The 18,801-nt window shown below is 48.6% G+C and overlaps 1 protein-coding gene across 1 annotated transcript; it reads left to right on the forward strand.

The window, feature by feature from the left end:
* Positions 1-269: 269 nt before the first annotated feature.
* FBXO33 (F-box protein 33) lies at positions 270-16,164 on the forward strand. The gene is made up of 4 exons (XM_040411143.1): positions 270-1,149; positions 5,125-5,235; positions 5,569-6,254; positions 14,967-16,164. The coding sequence occupies exons 1-4, from the start codon at positions 731-733 to the stop codon at positions 15,236-15,238; spliced, it is 1,488 nt and encodes a 495-aa protein (XP_040267077.1). The 5' UTR covers positions 270-730; the 3' UTR covers positions 15,239-16,164.
* Positions 16,165-18,801: the final 2,637 nt, after the last annotated feature.

Here is an 18,801-nt window from a genome sequence, read left to right on the forward strand (position 1 = left end):
CACCGCAGTGGCACGCGACAAAACAACCGCAACATCCTCCGGACCGTACCATAAAAACGTAGGGAAGGGCCACCGTCACACCCCCTTTAGCTGCCTTATTACTTTCCCTTCACCTACTTCCAGCCTCTAGCACACTCAAAATACATAACTTCGAACCCCTGTTATTCCTGCGGGGTGGTACAATCTAAAAACGCACTATCCTTGGTCAAACTGGAAGATACTATTTCTCAGGAAGGGTAAATATCATGACTAACAAATGGCAAAAAAAAAGAGAAACAGCGCCAGATTCTTTTCTCAAAAAAACGGTTTTACAATACTAACGGACAACTTATGCCAGTGACATATGACAGAAGGGGTAACCTTTTCGCTGTCCCCTATTAGACAGGAAGAGTGGTACGACCTGTATACGCAGTTGCTCGCTGTGAGATATACCATCTCAGTGCAGAGGGGGGGTTCTGTCGGTGAGGCATGACAAGGGTGGCACGACGTCCCTGTCCTCTCAGTACAGTCGTTCTCCTTCGTTGTTTTCAGGCAGTTTCCGCTTCATAATTATAAATAAATGAGAGAGCGGACTGATGTCAGGTCACCTCCCCCCTGGCCTCGGTGCAGGTGGTAGATTCCGCAGCGCAGTGTGAGCTGGGCCCGCCTTCTCTGTCATCTCAGCTTGCTGTTCCCCGGGGTCCGGAGCGGACACTCGGCCACAGGCGGCGCTCGCTTCCCGGACACTTCCATGGCTCTGTGCGGGGATGTGGGAGCCTCGTCCCTCCCCAGCGAGCTGGTCGTGCATATCTTCTCGTTCCTCCCGGCCGCAGACCGGCTGAGGGCCTCGGCGGCTTGCTCCCACTGGCGGGAGTGTCTCTTCTATCCGGCGCTGTGGCCGGAGCTGCGCCTGAGCCTTCAGGCTTCCCTGGCGGAGAGGCCGCGGCTGGAATTCCTCATGCGGAAATGTGGTTGCTTTGTCCGGGAGCTGCGGGTGGAATTTGCAGCGGAGAATTACCTGTCCGGCTCTGCCGAGCCCAGCGGCGCCTCTCCCCCCTCCTGCTCCACACAGGACGACGGGGACTCGCAGCCCTCCGGTAGGTGGCTGGAGGTGCTGAGGACCTACCTGGAGCTGGTGCTGTGTGTACTGAGCAGTATCCGGGGCAACAGGTGAGTGACAGCTCATAGCCCCGCCCCCTGCCCCTCCAGATGTGCACTGTACAGGGACCTCCCCACACTGTGTGTGTGACCCCCCATCCCCCTAATCTAGGGACCTCCCCCAGACTGTGACACCTCCCCCTAATCTAGGGACCTCCCCCAGACTGTGACACCTCCCCCTAATCTAGGGACCTCCCCCAGACTGTGACACCTCCCCCTAATCTAGGGACCTCCCCCAGACTGTGACACCTCCCCCTAATCTAGGGACCTCCCCCAGACTGTGACACCTCCCCCTAATCTAGGGACCTCCCCCAGACTGTGACACCTCCCCCTAATCTAGGGACCTCCCCCAGACTGTGTGACACCTCCCCCTATTCTAGGGACCTCCCCCAGACTGTGTGACACCTCCCCCTATTCTAGGGACCTCCCCCAGACTGTGTGACACCTCCCCCTAATCAAGGGACCTCCCCCAGACTGTGTGACACCTCCCCCTAATCTAGGGACCTCCCCCAGACTGTGTGACACCTCCCCCTAATCTAGGGACCTCCCCCAGACTGTGTGACACCTCCCCCTAATCTAGGGACCTCCCCCAGACTGTGTGACACCTCCCCCTAATCTAGGGACCTCCCCCAGACTGTGTGACACCTCCCCCTAATCTAGGGACCTCCCCCAGACTGTGTGACACCTCCCCCTAATCTAGGGACCTCCCCCAGACTGTGTGACACCTCCCCCTAATCTAGGGACCTCCCCCAGACTGTGTGACACCTCCCCCTAATCTAGGGACCTCCCCCAGACTGTGTGACACCTCCCCCTAATCTAGGGACCTCCCCCAGACTGTGTGACACCCCCCCCTAATCTAGGGACCTCCCCCAGACTGTGTGACACCTCCCCCTAATCTAGGGACCTCCCCCAGACTGTGTGACACCTCCCCCTAATCTAGGGACCTCCCCCAGACTGTGTGACACCTCCCCCTCCCCCTAATATAGTGACCTCCCCCGCACTGTGTGACCCCCCCCCCTCCCCCTAATCTAGGGACCTCCCCCAGACTGTGTGACACCTCGACCTCCCCCGCACTGTGTGACCCCCCCTCCCCCTAATATAGGAACCTCCCCTAGACTGTGACCCCCCCTCCCCCTAATATAGTGACCTCCCCCAGACTGTGACCCCCTCCCCCTAATATAGTGACCTCCCCCAGACTGTGTGACACCTCCCCCTCCCCCTAATATAGTGACCTCCCCCTAATATAGGGACCTCCCCAAGACTGTGACCCCCCCTCCCCCTAATATAGTGACCTCCCCCAGACTGTGACCCCCTCCCCCTAATATAGTGACCTCCCCCAGACTGTGTGACACCTCCCCCTAATATAGTGACCTCCCCCGCACTGTGTGACCCCCCTCCCCCTAATATAGTGACCTCCCCCGCACTGTGTGACCCCCCCCAATATAGGGACCTCCCCCAGACTGTGTGACCCCCCCACCCCCTAATATAGTGACCTCCCCCGCACTGTGTGACCCCCCCTCCCCCTAATATAGTGACCTCCCCCGCACTGTGTGACCCCCCCAATATAGGGACCTCCCCCAGACTGTGTGACCCCCCCACCCCCTAATATAGTGACCTCCCCCGCACTGTGTGACCCCCCCCTCCCCCTAATATAGTGACCTCCCCCACACTGTGTGACCCCCCCACCCCCTAATATAGTGACCTCCCCCACACTGTGTGACCCCCCCACCCCCTAATATAGTGACCTCCCCCAGACTGTGTGACCCCCCCTTCCCCCTAATATAGTGACCTCCCCCAGACTGTGTGACCCCCCCTTCCCCCTAATATAGTGACCTCCCCCAGACTGTGTGACCCCCCCTCCCCCTAATATAGTGACCTCCCCCAGACTGTGACACCTCCCCCTCCCCCTAATATAGTGACCTCCCCCGCACTGTGTGACCCCCCCCTCCCCCTAATATAGTGACCTCCCCCGCACTGTGACCCCCCCTTCCCCCTAATATAGTGACCTCCCCCAGACTGTGTGACCCCCCCCACCCCCTAATATAGGGACCTCCCCCAGACTGTGTGCCCCCCCCCACCCCCTAATATAGGGACCTCCCCCAGACTGTGTGACCCCCCCCACCCCCTAATATAGGGACCTCCCCCAGACTGTGTGACCCCCCCTTCCCCCTAATATAGTGACCTCCCCCAGACTGTGTGACCCCCCCTCCCGCTAATATAGGGACCTCCCACAGACTGTGTGACCCCCCCTCCCCCTAATATAGGGACCTCCCCCACACTGTGTGACCCCCCCTCCTAATATAGTGACCTCCCCCTAATATAGTGACCTCCCCCACACTGTGTGACCCCCCCTCCCCCACACTGTGACCTCCGACCTCCCCCACACTGTGTGACCTCCCCCCTCCCCCTAATCTAGGGACCTCCCCCAGACTGTGTGACCCCCCCTCCCCTTAATATAGTGACCTCCCCCAGACTGTGTGACCCCCCTCCCCCTAATATAGGGACCTCCCCCACACTGTGACCCCCCCTCCCCCTAATCTAGGGACCTCCCCCACACTGTGTGACCCCCCCTCCCCCTAATATAGTGACCTCCCCCAGACTGTGTGACCCCCCCCTCCCCCTAATATAGTGACCTCCCCCACACTGTGTGACCCCCCCTCCCCTTAATATAGTGACCTCCCCCACACTGTGTGACCCCCCCTCCCCTTAATATAGTGACCTCCCCCACACTGTGTGACCCCCCCTCCCCCTAATATAGGGACCTCCCCCAGACTGTGTGACCTCCCCCACACTGTGTGACCCCCCCTCCCCTTAATATAGTGACCTCCCCCAGACTGTGTGACCCCCCTCTCCCCCTAATATAGTGACCTCCCCCACACTGTGTGACCTCCCCCCCTCCCCCTAATATAGTGACCTCCCCCAGACTGTGTGACCCCCCCCCCTCCCCCTAATATAGTGACCTCCCCCACACTGTGTGACCCCCCCTCCCCTTAATATAGTGACCTCCCCCAGACTGTGTGACCCCCCCCCTCCCCCTAATATAGGACCTCCCCCAGACTGTACAGAACACCCCACATTATTATCAGTGCTCCCCTCCAAATATCTACAGAGCAGATTTGTCCCCTCTTATTATCACTGCCCCGGTCCCTACTTACCAAAGAGACCCCATTCCTCTTCTTTATCCGTCCTATCCCCTCTAGCACTGCACCCCCTCCATATATACAGAGCCCCCCTATACTTGCAGCCCCTCTATTTACTGTACACTATATGTATACAGACATGTTTTACGGACACGGAATGCACACTGAATAATTTCAGGTTTTTTTTCCAAGCCCCATTGAAGTGAATGGTTCCGCATATGGATGAGTAAAAAAAACGGAAGAAAAATACGTTCCTGCGCATGAGCCCTTACTGATAGGACACGAGCGGACTGGCATTTTGGCAGAGATGGTGATACTTATAGATGTGACTGCGGGAAATGGGGCGCAATGGACGGAGCGGTCACTTGCCCTCTACCCCAGCACTAGTAGTGCCCAACTTGCTCTCCAGCTGTTGCAAGTCCCAGCGTGCCCGGACATCGTTTTTGTGCTGCACTGTGGTATTTGGTTCTGCTGGGGCGGTATTTTGTGCTGCACTACGGTATTGCTGGCCCCGCCTTCTGTCCGTTTGGACCCTGGGGTCACTTTTGTTTTGTTTTTTGCCAGGACCACTTTAAGTTCCCAGTCCGCCCCTGGGTAGAGAGCTATGACTGAAATCGATGCACATGGTCGCGGTTCCGTCAGGAATCGCCTAGAAAGGAGATTTCCTGTATATAGAGTAGGTCACTAGTACCCTGCCAGGACCTTCCTCCTCTCCATAGAACGTACAGGGGGCTCACACCACCCAGTAGGAAGCAAAAGGGGCACGAAGGGCGGTTGTGGGCTTTGATGGAGACCCCAAAACTCTCACTCCCATCATCTGATCTTTACTTGGTTTCCTCCTTTACAGGAATCTTCAGAAGCTGAGCCTCTTTGGTGACATCAGTATTTTGCAACAGAACGGCACCATAACAAGTACCTACCTAAATAAAGTGGACCCGGGCGGCAAAAAGATGCAAAAGTAAGTTGAGCAATGTGGCCTTCTCTTTGTCTAATCAGAAACCATGTCCTAAGACTTCCCATAATAGTCAGAAACCTCTGGCGCGCCAGTGGTTGTGAAACTACAACTCCCAGCATGCACAGTTGCTCAGCTGTTCTCAAAACTCCCATAAAAGTGAATGGAGCATGCTGGTAGTTGTAGCTTCACAACAGCTGGAGCACCAAAGGTTGCTGACCACCTCCTCATTCTACTGCATGGGGTTGGTAGTGTTTCCACTACAACTCTCAGCATGGCAGAGTCATTTCTCTGGAAGTGTTGTTGTGCCGCAGAACTTATAGGAGTTTCTATCTGCAGGATCCAGCAGCTGTTCGAGGAGATCTTGGCCAACAGTCGGCAGCTGAGGTGGCTCTCCTGTGGATTTATGCTGGAGATCGTGACGCCTACCTCTCTGGCGTCCTTGTCTAATCCAGTGGCCAATACCATCGAGCACCTGAGTTTACTGGACAACCACACGTCGGTCAACACCACCCTGTTGACGGCCATTGAGCTGGAACGCTTCGTCAACCTGCGCTCCCTGGCTCTGGACTTCTGCGACTTCACGGCGGAAATGACGCGAGTGTTGGCGAACAATAACCACGTGCCTTTGCATCGACTCTCTCTCCTGGTCCACAACACTTCCCTCAAGACCAAAACCCTGGACAAGATGCCAGAGGACGAGGACTGGAGAGCCTTGACCCGAAACAGCGGCAACCTCCGAGTCTACATGATGGCGTTTGACGTGAAGAGCGACGACATGTTACGAATACTTAAGCCCAGCATACCGCTGGAGAGGATTCACTTTGACAGCTACATCACGTGCGTGTCCGGGGCGGTGGTGGACCTCATCTCCAGGCAATACGACTCATTCCTCACGCACTTCATCCTCATGAACGACGTCAACGACATGTCTGGGTTTCCCGATCTCAGTGACAATAGGAACGAAGACCCTCTGGTTCTCTTGGCTTGGAGGTGCATGAGGCTGTCCCTGCTGGCTATCCACGGTAAGGAGGGTTATGGGCGCTCTGATTGTGTGCACCGAAAGTAAAGAGATCATACGTGCTGTGTGCAAGAAATTCTTACAGGGCTTGTCCTCTTCAGCGAAGCCACTTTCATAAACCCTGTTCTGAGCTGGTGGTCCTCTGTTTATGGTCCTCATCTCTGGTCCAGCTACAAAGGGTACCTGCCATGTCCTTCATCACATAACTGACCCCTTGATAATGTACAGGCACCACATAATACTTAAAGGGATTCTTCAAGCTATAGATATTAGTGACCTTTCCTCCAAATAGGTCATCAATATCAGATCAGTGGGGGTCTGTCACCTGGAACCCCTCGCTAATCAGTTGTCGAGGGCTGCCACGGTGCCGGTGGCTATACAGTTTATAGAGCTGAAGGCAGGCAGCGCCACACGCAGTGTAGTGGCTGTGTCGGGGTACTGCAGCTCAAGTGAATGGGTCCACTGCAATGTCACTACAAAGTAGACGGCGTTCAGGTAAACATTGGAGAGGACACAGAACTTGCATGAATGTTGGGGGTCGGACCCCCGCCGATTTGATATAAATGACCTGTCCTGAGAATAGGTCACTGATATCGTGAAACCGAACAAATCCTTTAACCCTATTGGTACGGTGATGGGTAAACATGGTCATGGACGGTGGGTCTCCGCTGTTTTAAATAGCAGATGCCATGACAAAGTGTGAATACGGCATCTAAAAGCTAAAAAAAAAAACTGGAAGCATGCGCTTCTGGGCTTTTTACCGGCATCCTCTATGGCCAATGAGTATGGCAGTAATTGAATTCAATACCCAGGGTCTCCCTGAAGAGACCGAGGGTATTGGAGCTGCAATTCTTATTTTGGCCAGCACGTGGCAGGCCAACTTAAGAAATGAGCAATTCTGCCATCATCGTGGATCTTTATGAAACATGATGTTACAGAATTAAAAAATAGTGAGTCTGTAGCCTCAAACACGAGTTACAAAACCATAAAGTATAAAAAAAAAATGTAAATCGCCCCCCCCCCCTTCCCTAGAATTAAATACATAAATAACAAAAAATATAAACATAAACATCATGGGCATCAGTGTCCGAAAACGTCCGTACTATTAAAATGTATGGGGTAATGGAAAAAGGGTCAAAATGGGCGATTGGCCCCTTTTTTTTTTTTTTTTTTTTTTTTATTGCTTCTCTTACCCGAAAAATGTAATAAAATGTGATAAAAAAAAAAGAAGTCACACACAATCCAAAATTGTATCAATAAGAACTACAGGTCGCCCCCACACAGCTCAGTAGGTATAACTATTATGGGGGTCAGAATATGGTGACATTTTTTTCAAAGTTGTAATTTTATTTTTACACTATTTAGACATAAAAACCCATACATATGTGGTATCTTTGTAATCGTACTGACCCAGAGAATGGTGCGCACAGGTCAGTTTTGCCGCAAAGGTAAGGCTACTTTCACACCTGCGTTTAGGTGCGGATCCGTCTGGTGTCTGCACAGAAGGATCCGCACCTATAATGCAAACGCTGGTATCCGTTCAGAACGGATCCGTTTGCATTACTCTGTAAAAAAAAAAAAGTCTAAGTGTAAGTCAAACGGATCTGTCCTGACTTACATTGAAAGTCAATGGGAGGCGGATCCGTTTACAATTGTACCATATTGTGCCAGTGAAAACGTATCCGTCCCCATTGACTTCCATTGTAAGCAGCGTTTTGGTGTCCGCCTCCAGAGCGGAATGGAGGCGGAACGGAGCCAAACTGATGCATTCTGAGCGGATCCTCATCCATTCAGAATGCATTGGGGCCGCTTGTGAGAGCCTTGAAACGGATCTCACAAGCGGACCCAGAAACGCCATTGTGAAAGTAGCCTAATGTGTAGGGTCAAAACCCGTAAAACAGTGGAGTGATTGCGTTTTCTTTTCCAATTCCACCCCCATTTGGAATGTGTTTTCCCGCTTCCCACTACAATGTATGCCACATTAAATGGTGGCATTAGAAAGTACAACTTGTTCCTCATAAAATAAAAAAAGTTATGGCTGCGGGAAGATATAGAAGAAAAATTTAAATGCAAGAACGAAAAAACCTCCGGCATCCAAGAGGTTAAGTGCACCTAGGGCAGACCCAAGCCACTTTGTGCACCTTTCTCCTCCTGCTTCTTCTGCCAACCCTTCCCTCTCCTTGACTCGCAGGACTTTCTACATAGTCATCTCAGCTGACCTTGTTAGTAAAAAAAAAATAAAAATAAATTATTCATAGAGTATCACACAATATCTATAGGGGCTGGTATAAGTGCTGTATACACTGCTTACAAAAAGTTAGGGCTGTTTGGATTTCGAGTGAAATTTATAGAAAACATTCCAGCTCCAGTGACATAATATCATGAAAGTCGGACATTTAAGTAGAAGCAGCCATGGTGATTTCCTCATCTCCAACAATTTATTGACGCAAAAGCCGACACCAGTGCTGGGTATACCGCCACAAAAACGTCAGTGTCTCAATAATTTGTCATGTGGCCTTGAGCATCAATTCCAGCTTGACAACGACGTCTCGGCTGTTCACAAGTCGACTTATTGTCTGCCGAGGCATGGTATCCCACTCTTCTTGAAGGACGGCCCTCAGGTCATTGAGGTTCTGGGGTACAGAGCCTCTAAAACGGCCACTCAGCTGAGCCCATCGTTTTTTAAAGAGATTCAGGTCTGGAGAAAGAGCAGGCCACTCCATGTGAGGTACCCCAGCCTCCAGCAGCCGTTCCCTAATGATGTGACCTCGATGAGCTGGAGCTTTGTCCTCCATGAAGATGAAATTAGGCCTGTGCTGTTCATGCAGAGGCTCCATGACTGGATTGATGATGTTCTTCAAGTAGTATGGGCTTGTCCCTGCACCATTCACAAAGTGTAGGGCAGTTCTGTATTGACTAGACACACCTGTCCACACTGTAACACCACCACCACCGGAGGCTCGTCTGGTGACAACAGTGGCTGATGCATAGCGCTCTCCTTGAAGTCTTCAACATTGTTGGCGGCCATCACTTCTGCTCAGCGTGCATAGACTTTCATCAGTGAACAGCACTGGTCCCTCGTCCAACGTGGATGCTCCCTGGCCCATGCAAGACGATTACGCCTGTGCCTGGTGGTGTGGTCAGGTACCCTTGCAGGTCGTCTAGCACGCAGACCTTGCTGATGTAAATGGTTTCGAATGGTCTGATGTGACACTTGGGTGCCTCTCACCTCCCATGTGCCTGGAGTTGCATGGCATTCACCATCTGGTTCTGCAGGGAATTGTTCGCAATGAAGCGGTCATCAGTGTAGGATGTGGCCAAAGGAGGTCCACTTCTCTGCCTTTCTGTGACTCTTCCGGTATCTCTGATACAAGCTGCTGATGACACTCTGACGCTCTAAGCTCAGTGGCCACTTCCGTCTGAGAACATCCTGCTTGAAGTCTGACAATGTCGAGGTACTGTTCATCAATTGTTAGGTGTCGTCTTGGTCTCATGATGTCAAAATGTGAACAGCATGATGAGGAGGACTGTTTAAATACCAATTCTAATTGAACCAGGAAATTTATTGGGTGATTCATGGATCAAACCCCTGTTGTGAATTTTGCCGTTAAGCTCCTTGTTAGAGAACAGCAAGTTGTGCAAAAAGTACTGAAACACTGAACAGTTGGACGTGTGCAACCAAAAGTTTAGAGAAGATCACATTAAGTTCCCCTTAGGCCTCTTTCATACGAGCGTGACGGATTGGCTCCAGATGCGTTCAGTGAAACTCGCACCATTTTGCAAGCAAGTTCAGTTAGTTTTGTCTGCGATTGCGTTCAGTTTTTTCCCGCCCGGGTGCAATGTGTTTTTCACGCGCGTGATAAAAAAACTGAAGGTTATACAAACAACATCTCTTAGCAACCATCAGTGAAAAACGCATCCGCACCTGTTTGCGTATGCAATGCGTTTTTCACTGAAGACCCATTCACTTGTATGGGACCACACAGACCCATTGAAATGAATGGGTCAGGATTCAGTGCGGGCGCTATGCGTTCACGTCACGCATTGCACCTGCGCGGAAAACTCGCTCGCGTGAAAGAGGCCTAAAGGTTAGCGTGCTTTTTAGGGTCATCCTGAAATTTCACCCACAAGCCAAATATCCCAAACTTTTTGTGAGTAGTGTATGTTATCTAAAATATTAATATAGCCAGGCTAGAGCAATAGTTACAGTAGGTTTAACCCTTTAAAGACTGTAAATAAAGTGATTAGTTCAGGTTGTTACTGATGTGGAATTTTTTTAAATATTTATTTTTATTTTTATAGGGGATTATCCAGAGATTTGATATTCATGGCCTACCCTCCGGATCAGTCATCAGCTGATCGGCAGGAATGCTGGGATCGGACCCCTGCTGACCTGAGTCAGCAGGGGTCCGATCCCAGCATTCCTGCCGATCAGCTGTTTGAAGAGGCCATTGCACTCGCTGGAGCTCTGGTGAGAGCTGCCGCCTCCTCATAGCTTGGCAAGCACAGCGCCGTACATGGTATAGTGGCTGTGCATGGTACTGCATGGGCTGAGCTGCACTTAGGCCACGTGACCGATGAATGTGACGTCACTGGCCTACGAAGAAGCCTAGGCGTTCACGGAGTGCCCGCCTCTTTAAACGGCTGATCAGCGGGAGTCTCTCTGTGATGTTACCTATCCTGAGTAAAGTCCATCAGGATGGAAATTCCGGAAACCCCTTTTCATTATTAGCTATAGAATAGTTATTTATTTTTGTTGCTTTATGTATTGCAGCGCATTATGCCCGGCTCCTGATCCCGTGTTGGAAATGGACACCTCGTCAGGTTAGGGCCCACCCGCCAGCACCGTATATTTATGGCTCAGTGAGTGGTTAAGGGTTAAAGGAAATATTTACACCAATAACTTGCAGTTATTTGCCATTGACTTGTATTGGTCGGTCTGGTTATGGAGGTCTTCTTAATCCCCCCCCCCGGAGTCTCACTTGTCTGACTAGGCTCCTGCTCGGCCTGAAGGTGAATTGTTCCTCCTATTTCCTGACGATGGCGGATAGGCAGCATTGTACTGCCCCAAACTGACACTTCTCTCTCGTATATGGATTTAAGGTGACCATACACTGGTCTGGGGAAGAAGGATTGGGCAGTTAGATTTCACCATGCCTGATCTGTGCTTCTCATCGGCCAGAGGGAGCCCAGCGGTAGCTGCCGACTTCTTATCTCCTGGAAGTAAGGACCGGTGGGGGCAACGCAAAGCATTGGAACAGGACCAGAGGGGGATCGGTGGGGATGTTTTATTAAAAAGAAAAATCTGTCAGACTGGCATGTGGGTCATTATGTGATTCCACAAAATGCATGGTTTGACCATTTCGGAAATATTCTTCTAAAGTGGACAACCCCTTTAAGCTTCCTGCAGCCGCGAACAGCGCTGAATCTTCGTCTCTGTGCCAGAGTCTGAGTGAGACCTGTGCTCAGTTTTATGAACTCTGATCACTGGGGGCCCAGGCTCCTTCCCATTGGGTTTTAAAAACTTGCTGCTCCTGAAACGGGGGAATCTACAGACTGCTTTCTCCATTCATTTCTTTCCACCTGAAGAAGAAGGGCTTAACCTCAGAAGAATTCGGAGTGGTGCGTGCCGGAGCCCTTATCCGGCTTGTAGCTATGTGACGCCTCACCTCTGGCGGAGACGCCATGTGTATGAAGCCACAGCGGAGCAGTCACCGCTCTCTACCTCATCGAGGAGAAGGGGTGACCTCTGACACCATTGAATGGGGTGGAGTAGAACAGGGGTACTCAAGTACTTTTTGTAAAGGTGCAAATATCGGGGGCAGGTGAAGGTCTGGGCCAAAAACAATGAGGGACAACAACAAAGTAGCATGCTGCGCCAATTTTGTAATTTTATTTTTAATTTATCATTATTATTATTATTTTTTACAATGATCCTCTAATCCCGCCCAATCCCCTTTGTGCCCTCACACCGTAAGAATGTTCCCTTACTTGTACTGATGCTCCTTGGTGCCCCCCACACGGTATGATACCCTCTTGGCAACCCAATATAATGTTTCCATAGTGTCCCCCTCATAGTAGGATGTTCCCTAAGTGCCCCTCACATACCAGGGTGATTCTCTTGGTGCCCCCCACACGGTATGATAATCTCCTAGTGCCTCATCGAACAGGAGGATTTCCATGAAGTGCCCCCTCACAAAGTATAAGGTCCCCTTAAAGGGGTTATCTGGGAAATTATAATGATTGACCTATCCTCCTGGATAGGTCATCATTATGAGATCAGCAGGGGTCCAAGTCCCAGCGCTCCCGCCGATCAGTGCCGGCTCCCTGCATCTCTCCATAGCACAGCGCCGTACATTGTATAGTGGTTGTGCTTGATATTGCAGCTCAGCTCCATTCACGTCTGTGGAGCTGAGCTGCTCCTAACATAGGCCATGTGACCGATGTACGGTGAAGTCACATGTCCTAGAAAGAGGCGCATCGCCCACAAAGTGGCCGGCCTCATCTAACAGCTCACAGGTCATCAATATTAATTAAGGGAAAACCCCTTTGTCGCGGTGTGAGACCCCTTATTGCCTCCAGTTTGAATGCTCACCCGCCCCACGTTCCCCCGATGAACAGGTCTGCTGTGACTGTTCATGGCTCAGTTCATGACGTCACTGCATCGTGTCTTCTGCTCCGAACCATCGGAGGCAGGGGAACGGTGAAGCAGAGCTGACGGGCTGACTCCATTCTACTGTATGTGTGTCCTGAGGACATGCAGGGTCCGGACAGCGGCCAGCCTCCGTACTTCTATCCGGGGCATCTGCTGGAAGCTCGGGGCGTCTCTTGTGGATGGATTGTGATGTCCTCACATCTCTGGCGTCGCTCCGATTTTTTTTTTTTTAAATTTTTTTTCATCTGGATTTGCCTGTGGAAAAATCTGCACCGTGTAGCGTGGCAGCAAAATGGAAGAGATGTTAACAAATAATGTCGTCCACATAGTGCAAAACAGTCTGTGTGTGGAAATTGACCTGCGGTGTAGATTTTTAATTCTTAGCGTGTATGTTATTTATAAAACTTTTTTTTTTTTGCTGATTTCTATTGCAAGGACAGGGTGCTGTTTGTTTGCCGTTGTCCATTCTGACTTGCGGATGGTGAGGGGGGGGGGGTCCTTAGCAGAGGGGACCCTCCTCAATAACAACCGTAAGCTGGGGGCTCTCAACATTGTAAACTTCAACTTCTGCAAATTTCAATATTCTTTCAATGACTCATCTTCAAGATCTCTGCCTGCTGTCAGTGAATGGGAATATTGTTTGCTGTAAAAGCTGAAAACCTGGTTTTATGACGTTGCAGTGTGCGACATTCGTGTTGCTGTCGCAAAACCGTTCATGTTTCTCCATGCTGCGCTACATAGCGGGTAAAAAATAATAAAAAATTAAAGGCTATGGACATCTTTGAGGCAGTTTTTGTTTGATTGCATTTTACTCAATTTTGGCTAAAAATCATATTTTCAATTGGCCTTTTATTAAAAATATTGAGCCGCTCTGTCACAAACGGTTAACTGGTTTTCTAGCCGTGTGACTGGTACTTTCACTTTGTGACGGTCATCTAATAAAGCTTATCTGTAAACTGCTGAGAGGTCATAAACGCTTATATAAGCCACGTTATCGGTAAGACAAGAACTGAGCTATAATGTCAGAGAGCAGAGATATGGAGCCCGTCAGCTCCCCAACTGAAGGAAAAGAGAGAGAGACGCCAAAGGCTGCTACTGGAGCATCTCAGCTCTGTACAGAAAAAAGGGCTCCATATTTATAATTAAGACCAATTGAAAAAATATTTTTTGCTCAAAATGAGTACAACACAATAAAAAAATGTCCCCAAAGGTGTCCTTAGCCTTTAAAGGCTATGGAAATCTTCAGGGCAGTTTTTTTAATGATTTGCATTTTACTCCTTTTTGGCTACAAATCCTTTTTCCACTTGGTCTTTATTACAAAGTGTTCAGGTATTTTTGAGATTACAGTTAAAAATCTGTCTGTTTGCAGACAATCATTCCTGAGTTTGGTCAGCTGACGGCTCATGTGAATCCTTTTGCCCATCTCCTGGCCTTATAAACACTCGTTTACTCTTATTAGTTTGAGAAGGGTTTAGCTATAATGAGTGTTTATGAGGTCAGGAGATCAGAGATGAGGCTTTTACATAAGCCATCAGTTGATGGGACTGAGAAGTGATACTCTGTAGACTGATTTTTATTTTATTTTTAACCCCTATATCTCAAAATTGGCTTAAAATATTTAATAAAGACCAACTGAAAAATGCTTTTCGCCCAAAATGAGTACAATGCCGTCTTAAATTTTTTGGCTCGAAGGTATCCATAGCTTTTAATGCTCAGCAGGTTCAATGTTTTTCTGTGTGATTATTGGCCGCGCTGTTAATCATCACATTATAAAATCATAAATTGGCCATGCAGCATGCTTCTGCAACATTTGAACCCAGCCTTACAAAAAAACACCAGGAGTAGTCCCCCACCCCTAAAATAAAAAAGAAGAAAAAAACATCCGGGTGCTTCTGCTTCCTGCACACGTAGCCCGTATCGAACAAGTGTATGACGGGCGTATTTACGTGCCCGTATTGCGGATGAGTGTCACAGATTGGCGACCCGGACTCGCCTGTGAAATATGATATATATCTATTCCACCCACTCTCCAGTAATACTCTCATCATCTCCCTCCTACAGGTTACACAGTCTGGGCCCACAACCTGATAGCAATCGCCCGTCTCCGAGGTCCAGACCTGAAAGTCCTGGAAGTGACCGAAGAAAGCATAGACTTTGACCAAAGCGAGCTGGCCGACCAAGACGTGGACCCGGTGCACAACCTCATAGAGCAGGTGTCCATCGGGCTGGCCCGGCCCTGGCGTGCTGTCATGGACATCGAATTGCTCAGCGTATTCACCGAGCCGGCTCGCCACTTTTACCGAGAGATGCAAAACTTCAGCGAAGGCATTTAAACTTTTTTTTTTTTTCCTTTTTTTTTTTTTTTTAAATCCAGATTTTTTTTTTATTTAATTTTAATTTTTTTGCTTCCGATTTCCCCCCCCCCACCTTTTCCTTGTGGTTATAATATGCAAGTAGGGTCTTTATCATGTTTCCTCAGTAGAGTGAGTTAACCCTTTGTGCTGTGTTTAATCAGTATTGGCGCTATGTAAAAAAAAAAAAAAAAAAAAAATAGTCCGTGTGTATCTACTCTATCAGACTAAGGAACGTCGGGTCTGGGTTCAGAAGCTGAAAGCGACGCCGTTCAGGCTCTTCATGGTTAAAAGTGATTCTCCTGGACACTGGAGCTCGGCAGGTCATGGGCGGACAGTAGAGAATCTCCTTCCCTGCGCAGTTAGCAAAGAACGAGAGCACTTATGGCAGAAACTTCTTGTGCAGAACAAAAACCTTCTTGATCCTTTTTTTTTTTTTTTTTTAACTTTTTTTTTTTTCTTGTCTTTTTTGCTTTACCCCTTCTACATAGATGTTTTTTGATTTGCATGAACTCCACTGTGGGGCTTGTGTATGGAAAAGGATAACTGGCCAAAGTGCACTTGCCCCTTCCAGGTCAAACAAAACTTAGGGGGGGGATAAGTGCCCTTTTAAAGGGGTCGTCCAAGACTTTGATATTGATGGGCTATCCTCAGATCGGTGAGGGTCTGGCTCCCGGCCAGGGCAGGGGTCAGCAACCTCCGGTACTCCGGGTGTTCTGAAACTACAACTCCCAGAGTGCTCCATTCACTTCTAGGGAAGTTAGAAGAACAGCCGAGCACGTTTGCATGCTGGGAGTTGTAGCTTCACAACAGCTGCCGTGCCGATCCCTGCTCTACAGCGGCATCTTCCTGGACCAGTGATGTCACCAGCATCGGTCACATGGCTGATATTGATTACCTGGTCAGCAATATTAAACACCCAGTGTACTCCTTTAAGACAACTTTTTGTCTGCTACCAAGTTTTTATGCACTTTTTGCGTTTTTCTATATTTTCATCTAGGGAAGGGGGGGGGGGGCGGGCGTCTTTTTTTTTTTTTTTTTTTTTTTTTTTAGATAATTTAATAATCTATGCCAGCGATTCTGTATCCGATGTGCGGTAATCGTGTTGTTAAGTACTTTAGAGTATATATTAGAAGTATATATTGTGCTTGGTAAGGGTTATCTCAGCATGCCTTATTACAGGTTAATTGAAGTGTTTAGTCCTTTCCTATGTAAGACCAGGGGGTAGGTGGTGACTTTAGGCAGGCTGTTTCGGCTGCAGATAGGTCACATGATGCTTTTATCCCCTTTTGGGTCATGCAATATTTTTTTTGATTTTTTTATTTTTATGTTTTTGGCCACTAGGAGCAGTGACGCTCCAGAATAGCAGATCATTCAAGCCACAGCGATCCATATGATCTGTGCTGGAGAGCTGCCACCTTCAGGCGTCGTGTGTTTTTTTTTTTTTTTTTTTTCATGCATTGCTGTGGTTGCAACGGCAGGAGGTGTTTTTTTGTTTTTTTTTATGTGTTGGTATCAATAACTTTTTTTTTTTTTTTTTTTTTTTTTTTTTTTTTTTTTCTTCCTCCCTTGGAATATCTAATGGGATTTCTATGTACAGCATTAGATGCTTGCAAGCTTTTAGTCGTGAGATACCCGACAACAGGGTCACTGGGTTTTCTCTGTCAGCGCCTGTTTCAGCTGCCAAAGAATAGATAAAAAAATAAAAACTTTAATGAAGTGCCCACATGCTGGCAGGAGGGGAGGGTGGGGGAGGGCCCTCGCCGCCTTCAGGGGTGGCGTCGGCCAAGATACTGCTAGATTGTAATATAAAAAAAATAAAATAAAAAAAAAGGTCGGGTTTCGACCTGCGGTACGCAGCTGTGCTGTGGTTCAGTGTGAACAACGCCTCAGAATTCTTAAAGAAACACACACCTGTTTTCACTGTGACTAGCGAATGTAAAAAAAAAAACTAAAAGTGAAGAGCTATCGCTGGTGTAAGCTGCTATCATGCGTTACTACGAAGAAAACATTCCACGAAGTTTGTTTTAATATCTCGTTCTATCCGAGAGGCTTGAAAAGCCGACTTAATCTCGTTTCAGGGCAACCGCGGTACGGACGTGGTCTCTGTGAGACTTCCATCTGACCCCAGTTTTAAGTGGTACGAATGTTGTGCATTTAAACGATTTAAGAAAAAAATAAAAATAAAAAATTCTATATATCTATGGACAGTCTGCAATAATGAAACAATAGCGGACGACGTGTGTGCGTGTAGTTGGGGGGTGTCCAGCAGAGCTGACCGCATCCCGGGCCGCGACTTTGGAAATCCGACGATCTTATATACGTTCAAACTGATGTCCGGCTGCGAATTCTATTTATGGGAATTATATTAAAAGTTTAAACGAAGTTTCTATTGTGTTTTACTAAATGGTTTTACCATCTCGTGTTTAAGGACGCTGCTCTGGGACAGGTGTGCGCTGCGTTTATCGCTCCAGCACATACCGTAACGGGTGATTTTATATGACGTACATCAGCGAAGAGGAACCGCTGGCACGCTGTGTGTGGGGGAGGGCGGGGGAAACAACATACATGCCAGATGTGGTGGGAACGATGGCGGCGGTGGTATATTTTTTTTATTTTTATCAGCAAGGTCTGAATGAAATGGGGGAGACTAATTCAGTAACTCCTGACGGGAAGAAAAAAAGGAAACAGCCGAATGTTCGCAACGACTGATGTTGTTTGGTTTATGTTCAATGTATGTTCTTTTAATCAGTGAATAAAGCATTAAAATAGTGCAGCCGCCTCGACTGGTTTCTGACCCCCTAGGGGGTCGCTGGTGTCATGATGGCATCATTTATTTATTTGTTTTTTAGGGGGTTGTGTTTGGTACAATTAGAAAAAAAAAAATTTTTTTTTTTTTTTTGATGATTACACTTTTACTCATTTTGGGCTAAAAGATTTTCCATCGGACTTTATTAAAAATGTTCAGCCATTTTTGACATACAAAGGTTATGCTTGCCGCGTATCACTTCTCAGTCCCATCAGCTGACAGCTCATGTGGAGCCTGAGCCCCTGACTTCATAAACCTTCATTATAGCTAAGCTCTTATCAAACTGAAGTCAGGAGAAAAGGCTTCACATAAGCCGTCAGCTGACGGGACTGAGAAGGGATATGCTGCGAACAGACTTTTTTTATTTTTTATTTTTTTTTATTTTAACCCTTGTATGTCAAAAACGGCTGAACATTTTTAATAAAGATCAGTTTAATAAAAATGATTGTTAGCACAAAATGAGTAAAATAAAATCAGGTATCCATAGCCTTTAAGGCAGGGATGCCCAACCTGCGGCCTTCCAACTCTTGCAAAACTACAATTCCCAGCATGCCTTGACACCCTACAGCTGTCAGCGCATGCTGGGAGTTGTAGTTTTGCAACAGCGGGGGGGGGGCGCAGGTTGAGCGGCATGCTTTAAGGGGTTTTGTTCAGGGTGCACAGAAGGGCTTGGGTCCACCCTAACTGCTCATTTGCGTATAGATTGGCGACACGTTTTCACCAGCAGCTACTGATC

This window comes from Bufo bufo, chromosome 11 (genome assembly GCF_905171765.1).
Source record: "Bufo bufo chromosome 11, aBufBuf1.1, whole genome shotgun sequence".
NCBI classification, from domain to species: Eukaryota; Metazoa; Chordata; class Amphibia; order Anura; family Bufonidae; genus Bufo; species Bufo bufo.

Bases quoted from the DNA above. Each gene is read 5' to 3' on its own strand.
- FBXO33 (XM_040411143.1), top strand. From the start codon at position 731: ATGGCTCTGTGCGGGGATGTGGGAGCCTCGTCCCTCCCCAGCGAGCTG. The intron at 1,150-5,124 runs GTGAGTGACAGC...CCTCCTTTACAG, and splicing joins AGCAGTATCCGGGGCAACAG to GAATCTTCAGAAGCTGAGCC. The intron at 5,236-5,568 runs GTAAGTTGAGCA...TTCTATCTGCAG, and splicing joins GGCGGCAAAAAGATGCAAAA to GATCCAGCAGCTGTTCGAGG.